This window comes from Thunnus thynnus, chromosome 5 (assembly GCF_963924715.1).
Source record: "Thunnus thynnus chromosome 5, fThuThy2.1, whole genome shotgun sequence".
Classification (NCBI taxonomy): Eukaryota; Metazoa; Chordata; class Actinopteri; order Scombriformes; family Scombridae; genus Thunnus; species Thunnus thynnus.
In genome coordinates this window covers 11,499,681-11,513,897 of record NC_089521.1, presented here as the reverse complement: position 1 = coordinate 11,513,897, position 14,217 = coordinate 11,499,681, and the positions used below count along the sequence as shown (strand labels likewise).

General features: G+C 39.6%; 1 protein-coding gene across 2 annotated transcripts in view; it reads left to right on the top strand.

Annotated features, from left to right (window-relative positions):
• si:ch211-106e7.2 (uncharacterized) overlaps nt 1–14,217 on the top strand; it is a 38,485-nt gene extending 24,268 nt beyond the window's left edge. For both annotated transcript variants that reach the window (XM_067589218.1, XM_067589217.1), the window contains exons 2-4: nt 7,718–11,973; nt 13,305–13,367; nt 13,478–14,217. In XM_067589218.1, the coding sequence (XP_067445319.1) occupies nt 7,764–11,973; nt 13,305–13,367; nt 13,478–13,608 (4,404 nt within the window). In that variant the 5' untranslated portion in view covers nt 7,718–7,763 and the 3' untranslated portion in view covers nt 13,609–14,217. The remainder of the gene's footprint in view (nt 1–7,717; nt 11,974–13,304; nt 13,368–13,477) is intronic.

Below are 14,217 nucleotides of genomic sequence, written 5' to 3'. Positions count from 1 at the left end.
GAAGAAATACTCTCCCTAGGCTAGTTGAACTCTTGACCTTTGTTTCTATCTGAGGGTTGTTCATTAACCTGTAAGGTTAACTAGATATTTTCAGATTCTGTGCAACCTTATTTAAGGACTGACTGAGTGCCAACTTGTCAGATAAGGCCATGAGCCATTTATTTTTGTGTCACTTTAAAGGTTCTGTATTTAGGAATCAGAAATTCCTTCTCATTAGTGACATCTGTGGCCGTTAAATGAGGTGCAGTCAACATCCTGGTGCCCACACTTGTGTGTTCATGCGAGACTATTGCAGGGGATGTCTTTTTCCTTTTCCTCCACTTCTCATAATTACATAAAGATCTTTAACATTGTGTTTTGCACCATGTTTCAGCAAAGCATCTCTCACTCCCAGTCAGTCATTGCCAATATATTGCAACATATTGAAGGTCATCATATGATTTCATTATGGGAGGAGCAACTGTGTTGATATCATATGACAATGAATCATTAAAAGGTCAGGTCATTGAAGGTCAATACTTGTGATGGTTAATCATTAAAGGCAATGAGCCACTTATTTTTATTTAATTTTTAATTTAAGGAGAGTGCGAAGACAATGGTAACTCAAAAGTACTGTATTTGGATCATTTCCAACATTTTGACGTCACTATTAAAAAGACAAATACATCTGATTGACGAGCCGTGACACTGTTTACATAAAAGTTGGTAAACTCTTCAAGCAAAGGCGTGGACTGTCTGCCCACCTCAGCTGAAGTATTTTTTCTGCAACACTAGGTGCTATGTATCTTTGTCTCTCAGGGATATGATGCATTATACTTCTGATTGTATCATTTGATTACATTATTTCCTAACCTGACAGTGCTCTCTTTGTGTGTTAATTGAGTAATCGAGCAATTCTTCACTACACCATAGATCATAATATGAGTTCAGTTCTACAGGCTGTGCAGTGTGGGAGAAAAATGTTTAATCTTTGCAGACAATCTGGAGTCACAAGAGTTTTTGTTGACAAAGTCTTGACTTTGTGAACTTGAATCTTGAATATCTTGCACAAGTTATTTGCTTCTTTTGCATACTGAACTCTTCCCTGAAGTACTCATCTTATTTTTAAGCGGAGAGTGATCAAGCAGGTGTTGCCTAGAATAAACAAACTAAACAAACTGGTGCATGCTCTGGTCAGCCTCTGTTGACTTAGATCAATGTATTGAACCAGGAGTCAGATCCTCAAACTGTCAGCAGTAGTAAGACTCAGGGACATAATGAGGGCATTCATAGCTCTACTGAGCTATCTTCCCTCCTTTCTAAACAAATTCTAATCAGAACCAGTTTCCAACAAGTACAGTATATGTCAAGAAATGAAGACACCCAAAGTTCTTCTGATCTTTACTACCTGACAGTCAGCACCTTCAGAGGTTGCGATGAGTTATACAACAGATGAATTTCAATAATTTCTACCACACAGACTATAATCATGTTACTGACCCAACAGTTTTTTTAATACTTCAAATGTTTTTAAAAAAATGCTGTAATAGTCAGATGACTGACTTAATGACAAAAATAATAAGATATGGACTTTTAAAACATGGAACCATTTTGATGACATTAGCAGCACTAAGTCTAGTGTCGTAGAAAACTGCCTTAAATTCTTCCAAAACTAAAACAAGGCAAACTTGCAGGTTGTTAAAAGAATGAATATATTGTACAGTATGGAGATTACAGGAATCTTCCAGCATTTCAAAGATGAGACACAAGGATGTGGTCTTTATAAGAAACTAGACAAAAGAAGCTCTTCCCCATTGGTTAATCATCACATCATCCGATGAGTTAAACCTATCAAATTCTTTTAAACATATTGCTATAACAACATCCTTACAACTTAATAATAACACATCACAAGACTCTGAGCCCTCTTCAGATAAAGAAAGGCCATAGTAATAACTCACATACATGTTATATATCCATCAACAAAGAACCACTGTTTGTCTGAAGGCATATGATGATTGACAATACACATTATGCTAATAGTTGGCCTACATTTACAGTGACCAAGCATATATGAAAGTACATCTAATTAAATTAATATATAGACAAATGATAATTAATAACTGATTAACATAGAAAGAAATGATAAACTATAAGCATGCAACTGAGTTTCTCTCACACTACCCTGTTGTTCAAATAGGGAGAGGGACCATAATAACTTTACTTTTTTGGAAGGTAACGAGGATGCCTCATTATCAGGGTTAGGGCTTTCGCAATAACCGCAATATTGTTGCAATATTGTGCTATAAACAACACATCCGCGGGGGATGTCAAACAACTGCCACAACTGCGCTTTATTCATGTTTTTCCTTTTTTTATGAGGCTAGGCCCTTCTTGTTTTACACTTCAATGCATGTGTAAGTTATTGAATGTTCGGTGGCTTCCCTGGTCCAGTGGCTCCAGAAGATCCCGCCCGCCACACACAGTATCTTGCATGCTGAGCGCCTGCTAACCTGGTGCCCAGCCCTCGTAATGGAACTGGGCTCAGGGTTGGTGCTGATGCTTGGTAGTTAAAAACATGTCTGTATGGATATTTTGTCCCAGTTATATATTGGGGTTGGTGCTGAGCAAAACTTGTTGCCTTGTGTATAGTGTAAAATTACTAACGAAAATGAAAGTGTTTGCTCCGTGACCATCCACAGCAGCTGCAGAGTGTCAGCATAGAGTCCTGCTCTCTGCTGTTAACACATGTAGCTGTTAGCGAGCAGCTGCTCTCATGTCTCCCCGGGCCTTGGTGCTTGTTTTCGGCAGAAACTCTCCTGTTCTCTGCCTGCTCACCCTACTCTTCGATGGTAGGCGGGTTGCTCCAGTAACTGCAGCCTCACCGCCACACACATGATTTCTCTTTCTCTTGACCACAAACTAGCTGCGCACTGAGCTGTTTCTTACTCGTATAACACATTTTAGTTTTGAAAACATCTTAAAATACATTTTTAAAAATAACCCCCGATGCTTTGGCACGGCAGGGGTCAACTCAGGCCCAGTGTGCCGCCGGGCTTGCAATACACTGGCAGAAACCCTGCATGTGCGTACAGCTGGACTCTATTCATAAATCCCAGGCTTAAGGAGACTTGGCTGAAGGCCAACATTGTTTCCTGTCACAACACAATATTAAGTGTTTTCCGAGTTCGTCAGGTACTGCTGCTCCATTCGGTCGACACATAATCAGACTAATATACCTTGATTTTCACAAAAAAAGGTGCTAATGTTGCATAGACCGCATACCGCGGTGTTGAGCCACCCTGAATCACCGCGAGGAAATTCCTCCTCAACATCGTCCGTCTCACATACACTCTCTATTGTCACTTTCACTCTCAAAGAGCTGTGACAAAACCTCATTGGCAGAAAACCTTTGCTTAGATGTAATTTTCAATTGAGAGGGAGCATAAAGAGAGAGCACACAGAGCACCAAGAGAAATGGTTTAGAAGGCTGAGCAACCTTTTATGTTTGTTCTGTGGTATAATTTTAAAGACTTGTAATGTGCTGAAGGAAACAAAATGCAATGCAAAAGGATGATTAGTAATATGATAAGCTTTGAGCAGAAGTATGTTGAATTGTTATTCCTATGAAGCAATTACACCAGTCATATTATATGTACACCTCACAAAATCTTGTGATTAATGTAAAGGCACGTAATACGTTGAAGATAATCACACTCAGCTCACTTGATGAAATTCTAAGTGTGTTTGTGTTAAACACAAGAAAGAATTAAGAAATAAGGGTGAAAAAAAGGCAAGAATAACTTTAAAAATTAAGGCCAGAAGGAAGGATATGGTAATAATAGTGTAAAATAAACCTGAACAGCCTTAAAAAAATAAAAGGAGCGATATCTGGACATGTCTGGATAAACAAAACATGCCTAGACATGTCCAGGCCTATGTAAAACCTATCCTGGGATTTCAGGCCTACAATAGCTGATGTAAAGAATTTCTAATTGTGTAATTGGTCAGTAAGAAGGTGTAGGACAAGAGGTGTGGCCTATGCAAGCCAAACGGTATAAAAGAAGGAGCACTGGCCCTTACAACTCATTGTGTTTTTGGTGAACCTTGTGTGCACTTGAAACTGCTCTCCTTTATTGCCGGCATTAAAGAACATTTTGCTACTCTGAGCTTTGATTCCTGATGATTTTTTTTGGACACCAAAGAGAAGTTTTTTCTTGGGCTGATTTGGGATATCTGCAGAAACTTCTTCAAACTGAGGTCCAGAGATTTATTACGACAGTTCCTTCTCCATAGCGTAGGAAAGAAGTTCTCTGAATTATGTTTTCTCCTCCCCCGTGTTATTTAAACTATCAGTGGTTCTCGCACTACTACAGGTAAGGTCATGTTAGGGCCCCAAAGCAGAGGAAAGTTTTTTGAATATTATAACATTGCATTTTGACCTCAGTATCATCCAAAACAACCCAATCTGTGTAAAATGTTGATACTTAAATTAGAAAAAGTCATTAAATATGAAGCAAAAAGGATGTCAATCATTTATTTAGAGACATTAAACATTTAAGGGGGTCAAATTGATGATAGGAGGGTAAAAAACAATAACAGTAAAGTTGTTGCCTTAATAAAAATGTGGAACAAGAACATGAATAAGAGGATAACAGGAATAAGAACATGTACTTTGTCTTTTTTTTCATGTGTGGTACTATTTAGTTTTCAAAGCTGTTACTAGTCATCTGGACTGTGGGACATGGAAGCTAATTCAGTTCATATGAAAAGCCAGAATCACTCGACATGCCGCTGATGTCTCCCCTGCAGACAAACTAAATGAATTAATAGCAAGGATCAGGTTAGCAGGCCGGGAACAGTCCATCTCCACAAGTGGTTCATTTGTTTGTGCAAGGCTGTATTCATACCAAATCTGGGAATGCGTCACTTTCCTACAGGGTTGTGCGGAGGTGTGGGCGTGTCATTACATGGCCCATTTGTGTGTGGTGACCTTTAACCCCCACCCCACCCCCCTTATCCTCCATTTCCTGCCTGTGATCTCAAACAATGAACACAAACCGAAGGAAACTTCCTGCTATTGTTATCGTTGGCTTACGTGATTGGCCACCACAGCGTGATTTCAGGTGGCGTTCTGGCAAAAGTTCCGGTTCAAATTCTTGCCAGATGGCCACACCATTTTTTTGCTGAGTCCTGTGCGATCCCCACTCCTGCAGCGTAAACGCACTGCCCCCGTTCAATTGATTGGGAAGATTGCTGTTTGTCCCGCATTGCCAGATTTGATGTGAATGCAGCCTAAGAAAATACAAACCGTGCTGCATCACAACAAAAATATTAAATATAGGAAATCAAAAAATACATATTAAATACATACATATTAAATATAGGCTTATATGTAACTATAAACTAAAATTTGAATCCAATTAGGTTCACTTACAGAGGGAAATTGATTTGCAGTGTGCACAAAATTAAACATGTACAATAAAAGACACATACACACTAGAAAATCCAGAAAATCATCCACACTAAGAAAAAAGAGAAGCAATTAGTAGCAATCCAAAACATAGTCCATACATGGCATACATCCTTTGTAAAATACACAAAACTACTACACAGCACCACCCCACAGTGCTCATGATACATATATACAAAGTCTATACTTGAAACAAAAATTTGAAGCAATTAGATTATTGCTAATGAACACAATATCTGATTACTGTAATGCAAACGAATAGTGGACAGGGAGTATTATAAAAATTAGGACTATACTGTGGTTAGATGTCTTAAAATCATACTGTGTGTATTCCTGTTTTCACATGTCATGATGAATGTTCTTGTTTTGTTCTGCAACGTTGCAGAAATAGCAAACACAGCAGCTAAGGCTAACAATGGGGGGGGCAGTACTATATATGTTAGAGGAAGTCAGAAAAGAATAAAGATCAGAGACAGGTCAGGGGGGTGTTATCTTGATTTAAGGATCTTCAGCTGGCCACCAATTAGAGAACTGAGAAAATGTTATGACGTTATCTGTGGAATGTGTAAACAACAGGAAAAAACTGAAACGTCCATTTGTAAGGTATATAAACCAACTGTGTATGCTCGATGACAAGCCTTTTTCTTTGTAACCTCATCCTGTGTGTTGCACTGTGAAACGCTCATTCTTGTACAAGAAAATAAATTCAACTTAAACTTTGATACTTCGGATCCAGTCTCCATTATTTAAAGGTCATTAAGAAGAAATTCTTTTGACAGGGAGTGTCAGTTTGTTGCTCAACAAGTAAAGCTCTTGTATATTTTTCCTAATCAATAAAGTGTATGTGTGTGATGCAGTAGATTGTGAGACAGTGTCTTCATATGGAATACAATTAGGCATGAGACGAGACAGTGACTCATGATCATTAAAGGGCCATGTGGCATATGTGTAAGCAACTCATTGTTGATCATAAAGGACAATACATGTGATTGCTGGACCCTTATTTTAGTTATGTTGGAATGTTGCTAACATCCCTAACCTATGAGGACATTATGGACAGATTGCCAATTTGTAGAAAATTGTAACTAATGGAAAATCCCTAGAATTTGGAAAATAGGAGGTACCCAAGGGAATGGGTTCACAATGGGGGGAGTAGCTTTGGGTATATAAGACAGCGCTTTCTGATTCAGCTTCAGTGTCTGTGTTCATGACCCCAGCCTCAGTTTGTATCTTGCTAAATACATAGTAAATCAACTATTGCACCGATCTCTGCTTGCCTAAGTTTTTTCTTCAGAATCAGATCTCTTTACTTCATGCAGCTTGGAGAGAACACAACAGTCACATTGTCTACTTATACCATCATGTAGACAGGAGAAAGTAAATGCTTCCTGTCGAAGTAGTTACAGTTTAATAATAGAGGGACCTGGTTCAAACTGGTTGCTAGATACACATTCCTGGTGTTAATCGGTTATCTTCACTACCTGACTTTATTTCCCTCGTAATCAGTAGATTTCCGTTGGCTCTGTTAACTGACACCATTGTTTTCTCGCTCACACATGCAATAAAAGAACTGACTGCAATTAACCACTGCAGAAATTCTCATAGAAATCCCACTGCTGACAGCGCCTGCTGAGCTCGTCTTCACTTGTAGAATTCACCTGGAGGGAAGCATTTTCCTAATACTTCGTCAGTACTGGCTTGAAGTTGTTTTGCCATGTGGCTGCAGAGGAAGCAGGCTAACATGATGTCTTTACAAACGAGAATTTGAAAAACAAGATACATGAATGATAGAAAAATCCATGTATTAGATAAGTAGGTATGATCATATGTATGCATATATTTGGCGGCAGGGCCTTGAGGGTAACAATATGGACATCATGGTTATCATGTGGAAGGGAGAGCTCTGTAAAGCTTTGTCTAGGTCTGTTAGAAGGAATCTATAAACAACCAAAGGGCCTCCCAAGGCCGTCAATATATACCAGTGACTTTCCTTTGTTTCTTCAGAATTCTCCATGGAGACTCTGCGTACTATCCATTTCTGTTGCTTGTGTTTGAATTAAAGAGACGCTTGACTTCAACCAACCTCAGTCTATTTGATAATTTTATCTATCAATGAACAAGGTAAAAAAAAACAGACTTGTGTATGTGTGTCTTGAGATACCACCAGATTGATTTTGTAAATGTTGTAAAGTTGTGTATTAAACACTTTGCCACTGCATAAATTAGTGTTTTACGACTGTTAACATTTCTGTATTCTTCTTTCAGGAAAGTTTCCTCTTCAACTTACGGCAAGGCTTGACGGAGGACAAAAATGCAGTCTTTTGGATGGATAGTTGGACCATACCCACAGTTGGGACCACCCTCACAATCCTCACCAGCTGCTAAGCAACTTACCCAGGACACAATGAGGAACCAGCAAGTTGGAACTGCAAATAACGTATATCAGTACAGGACAGAAAACACAGGAGTCAGACCACCACAAAGTGCTCTTTTCACCTTCGGTAATAGAGCTTCTAACAGACAGACGTCAAATGGCCAGACATCCGCAGTTCCTCATCAGGCTGTTTCTTTTCAGCAGCCAGCTGGAGGGAAGAATAGTGGTTATCAGAAATTGTTGCATGGCGATCTGCAAAACTCATCTCTTAATATGCAAAGTGGAAACCCTCGTTCACAGGTGGTTTATAGATTTCACGTTGCAACTCCGCAAGATTTTCATCAGAACTCTGCTCAGAATTCATCAAGTCAGAGTCCGTCTGACATGATGAAGGCACACACTACATACACTCAAAAAGATATGTCAGTTACATTAACAGGAAATCAGAATGAAAGTACTTTGTCTGATCTACTGCGTCCCAGGGTTCAGAGAAACTTGTATCAAAATGTAAATGGGGAGTTGACTAATCCTATTTCAGCTTTCTCTACAACAGCTACCTCGCTCCCACCTGCACAGGCGGTTGGCATCAGCACATTAATGTCTGCCACAGCACACAACATACAGACTGCTCCTAACCAACACCACAGACAACACAGCACTCAGCATCGATTCCCTTCTTCCATACCCCCACCAACGTATAATGTGGCTGTCTCTCAGTCTCTCAGAAACAGCAGTATCACAACTAATTCGCCATCAAGTGGACGGAGTTTGCACGTTTCCAATATGAGTCAGAAAACTCAACAGTACTCAACGCAGTTCAACTCATCACCCAACACTGGGAAAGCTTCCACGTCCTCTGTTAACTCAAAATCATACAACTGCCATTATGAAATTGACCGTTTCTTGTCAAAAACAAATGAGCGTCCCTTAAATCCTGCAGCAGATGCACAACAGCAAATGCTCAGCCGCCAGATGAACGCAAGGTTCGCAGACAGACAGTCATTCACTGCTGGCTCAGATGCTCGTCCTCCGATGTACACTAGTTCACCGTACAATGGGAAGCAGTTCGACAGCAAAGGCAGGATGATTGAATCTAATCCAACTATGGCGCCTGTGCCATCTTCTGTCATTGGACACTATAAGTCAAATGTCCCACAATCTTTATCTCTACATTCTGGATATTCTTTGCCTAAAACCACCCAGAATCTTATATCACCAACACAGCATGTTGTAGATGAGCTACCTCAACACATGCAACAGCCTGAGAGTATTTCACCACAGAGAAATAAGACCCATTCATCTGTAGCAAACAATCGTGAATTTCTTGAAATACTTGAAATGCTCACATCAATCAATCCAAATGACAGCTCCGTTCATTCATCTCCTGGTCGCACAGGACCGAAAGCAATTGCTGTTGTGCAACCATTGGCACAGGAATGCTACCAGGTTTCCGGCAATGATACATCTTCTAAGAGGATCAATCAAGAGCGTGAACACATCACGACAGATGAATCTCAAATTAACCCTGAGAAATTCTTGATTTCACCAGATGTGACAAAAAGCAAAATGGCTGCGTATTTAAGAGAAGTATCTAATCCTGTAAAAGATAATTGTAGGTCTCCCCCCAAAAATCTAAATGAAGTGAGGTCCAGGTCAGCAGCTTTTAGCGCTGGTCCTGTTGTGTCGTCTTCAGATTCAGCCGGGCCACAACAGTCCCAGAAACAGTTATGTGCAGATAACACAGGATCCGAAGCGGCTATTAATATGCCGTTAGAAAAGGTTGTTGCACCAGCTGCTCAGCTAACCTCTGAAGTGCCAGAAAGCCAAAATGGGGATAAGGACAAAAGTGAGATGACACCAGATGCAAAGACCTTTGTTTGTGAGCTTTCATCACTCCCAACAACCCCATGGACAGTTGTATCAATAATTAAGTTGATACAGGAGGGTGAAGAAGCTCAGATGAAGTCAGAACTTTTTCCAGAGTTTAATACTTCAAGAATGTTATTAAGCATGTATTGGGATGGCAGCTGTAAAAAGTTGGCTGATAGGCTCAGGACAGGCTGGTACAAAAAGTTAATCACTGATGTACACGAATTCTGCTCAAAACATGTGGCATTAGACTCTCCCATACTGTCACAAGTAAAGCACAGCTTTGAGAAGCACCTGAAAAGCTTCCATGTGATCGCAGATAATGAGGTGTATTCAGAACTGCCTTACGTGTCATCGTGGTTGAACGCCAATGAGCGGCTCAATGACATTGATAAAGAGTTTGGCTTCCCGTGGTCTTTGAAACGTTGTCCTCACACCCTTGACACTGACAGTCAGTCAGATCAGGTCGAGACAGCTAAAAGCATTCCTGCACAAATTGTAGGTGAGGTGCAAAACAAGGCCTTGTCGCAAACAGAACTCGAACCTGTTGAGTCAGATGATGAACAACATTCCACTGTTGAGGTTGCCCCAACACAAACTCCCTCTCCCAATAAAACAGAGAGTGCAGATTCCAGTGACCCTTTTTTCTCATTTGAAATCCAAGTTTTGCCCCCAGAAGAGGCCAAATTGATCTTTGAGGGACTACAAAGCAAGATACCACAAAATACAGAAAAGGTTTGTCAGCTGGAGAAAGTCACTAACAATCCTGTTGAAGATGAGTTACCTGAAGTTATGGATCTCACAATAAGCGACTCAAAACTTGAAATCCAAGTTTTGCCTCCAGAAGAGGCCAAAGTGATCTTTGAGCAAGTTCAAAGCAAGATGCCACAAAATACAGAAACAGTTTGTCAGCTAGAGAAAGTCACAAACAGTCCTGACTCAAAACTGGAGAACAGGGCAGTCGCTCCACTAGAACATATTTGCTGCAATACAAGGTGGAAGCAAATAATTATGGGGTCCAACACGCCTTCTTTGAGCACATGCCAATTCAAGAAAGAGCAAAGTCAGAAAGATTGCACTGACAACACCCTTGATGAGGAAGAGATGGCGGCACAAAAGAATGATAAACTGTTTGCAATAAGACCTGACAGCAAATTTCACTCTGCGATGGTGAGAGAGAATCAAGCAAAGGGTTGTGAGAGTATCGTCAATCAAATTCAGACCTTAACTGAGCCTGAACTATGCAATGAAGTCAGTCATATCATTGATTTATCTGACAGTGATGACAAACCTGACTCATATACTGACAAAGACCCAAATACTATTTCCCTGCTAAGTATAAATAGTAGCCCGTCAAGCATTATTTTCATTCGTGAAAGTACAGATGAAAATGTCTCTAGCAGTGAAGATGGAGGTTCCAACCAGATGTCAGACCTGGAAGAGGACTGTGGACAAGCTCAGCTGACATCTCCAAATGTGTCACCACTGAAAACAAAAGGACAAATTAGTGCAACGGCCGCCCCTCAGACTTTCAGCTGCAAACATGAAACTGTTGATCAGGGTTCACAGCAACTTCTTGAGGGTATTTCAAAATGTATGAAGGTTTCTGTTGATGCTGCTGATGGTGAACCTCCAGCCTCAAATGTTAGAACTGTCGAACTGGTACTGTTTGGCACAGCAACACAAGAAAAATGCGTTTTAGTTGGTGGCCACAAGAACCATAGGTCATCTCCACAGACTGTATCTGATGAAGTACCAAAGCCTCCAGAGGTTCTCTCTGTGAGTCTCAGCCCCCTCAAGAGAAAGCCCAGTGCAACTGTCCCCACAGGGGAATACTCAGTCAAACGATGGATCCATGAAAAATGGAGGAAAAGTTTTCCACCAATTAGAATTAAGTACAGAAGCAAACTGAAAACACAGAAACATACTTTATCTAAGGTTAGTCTCAAGAAAACTGAAAGAAGTGGCTCCGCCAACACTGAGGAGCTACCGGCTTCCTCTGAGATGAGCATCTGGAATGGAAATAACAAGCGCAGCCTGAGTCTGAAGAGGAGGAGGTCCCTCTCTCATGGTTTCAAACTTGGAGAGAAGAAGACAAAGAAAGATGAAGTCACACTCAAACAGCCAGCTGTCCACGAGAGAAGTAAAGCTGAAAATGGAAGCCAGACTGTCGTGCCTCTCCAGGAGAACAACGTGTTGAGGTTCAGTGTGTTACCCAACACCTTCAGCTTCAAAGATGCATCCAATGGGATAAAAGACACCACTAATGATGTTTCAGGTAAGTCATGATATTGAGATTTAAGGGGTTAAAGTTGGGGGACTTGTGAGAGACAAAATAGATGAGACAGGCAGAGATATATTGACTCTTAGTCAGTATCGATCAAGCCCCTGTGAAAGCAGAATAAGTCAAACACCTAGTTGGATCGTTTTATCATTTATTTGACTTTGTCTTTAAACTATAATGTGCTCTACAGAGAGGCATTTTGTTTTTCTTTGATTGGGCCAAGGGAGCTATCTTGTCTTGTGACCAAAAAAGGTAATGTGCTGGACTTTAGCTTAGCAAAACATGTCAAGAGTTATGTTTGGTTTGGGGCTCCCTGGTCTCCTATGTTTTAGGGAGGTTAAACTCCATAGATGTGACATGCATGAGGCGAACACGTGATCAGGTCATGTAGCATTTCATGGCCTTATGCCCATTGGTTGAATATTTGTAACCTTACAGTGTTATCCAATCAGATGTTGTTTCATTGTCTTTGGAAAACTATATAATGTGTATTTCATTTTCCTTTCTTTGAGACTGCCTGACCTGTGTGTTGAGGTTTGTCTCCTTATTGTACAATAATAATTTTATTCTTCAACCCAGCAGTGTTTTGTGTAGTATTTTATAGGTGTGATTAGACAATTTCCACGACACCCCCCCAAAACACTGGATCCTTCACTCCCCATAATGCAACTGGATAACGTTAGACTCTCCCTGCCTGGTGACATCTCATGTCTTTAAACTCCATGGCAGCAGTTTGTAACGCAGGCTTTCTGTTACAAATTAAATGTCTCCAAGCCAAAATCCCTGATGACATCCATCAGCATTATTTTGTCAGACTCTCCAGAGTTTAATTGAACTCATTTCATAAATTAGTTTAGGATTCATGACAACCATTTGGAAAGGAAATACAGTTTTTTCAATGTACCCATTTTCCAGATGTCTTCTTTTTATCAGAAAATTTGCACAAATGCAGAAATACAAGCAATTTGCAAGATATCTTAGATGTTACATTTCAATGATCCTGATATCTAATTTCCCCATAAAACTCTGAGGGGTTCCAGTGAAACCCATTTCACCTCTCCCACATCTGACACCTGTTTTCTAAAATAAAAGATTTTAATATAAAGCATGTCCATTCCTTTAATGTATTTATGTAATGTTTTAACATCAAACGAGTTTAGACGCACCACGTACAGGCGGTCTAGATGATTAAACCCAGGAATCTTGCAGGTTCTGTATGTAAAATGGGTTCCCTCTATTATTCAAGTGATTCATTTATTCTGTAATGTTCTTGTTTTGATCTTTTTTTTCTTTCAAATAAGCTTTACCTTTTTTTTTTTTCTCAGATAAAGCTGACCTTGCTGGAGCAGATGACGAGAGCCCCGGTGTACCTGTCAAGAGAGCAATGGGTAACAAACACTGCTAAAACATACAGTATATAAATTCTTCTTCTTTTTGGCTATTTTAGTCATTATTTGGCTACAGGTTTTCCTAACATTATGAATAAAATTCCCCATAGGTGCATGGTATCCAAATCCAGAGAAGCAGTATATTCCTCTACGTCCGTCTCCTGTCCCCAAGACCTCCAGCATCTTCCATGAGTATCAGAAGAAATACACAAAGAAGATGCAGCCTTCCTCGGATAAATAACAACACCAACAAATGTGTTTTTGGCGACAGTGTCTTCTTTTTGGGAAATTCTTTATTTGAGAAGCGTGTTGCAGAAATGATCTCTTTGTGTTTTTATGCTGTATTACTTAAGAAATAAATTGAAATCGAGGCAGATTTGTATGTATTTGATCTTAACAGTCAGTCAATAACTTACTACTGTATAAGATACCGGTCATTTGTTCTCATCAGTTTGCACATATAATAGTGTCAATTGTTTACACACCTGAAAAAGCTTTCAGGTCATCCTCTACAGGTACAATTCCTTTTGTCTTGCAAAAAGATTTTATGAAAAAAAAATTAAGACAGTCTGAAATGTACATTTCAGCGACATATTTATATTTTTCTACATTAAGAATATTTTTTTATACAATATTTGCATTTTAACATCTATTTTTGTACAAAACATAAAATGTAATCTATTTTTTTTTATATATTTTGAGAAATGTGGCTTTTAATATCCTATTAAAATCACAGGGAAAAACTCCATAAATTGTCATGCAATAACTGATAAGGTTAATATGAGCAGTTTAATGTCACTGTTTGCAACTGTTTAAGTGATGTGTAAATAAATTCATCTCTGTACAGTTA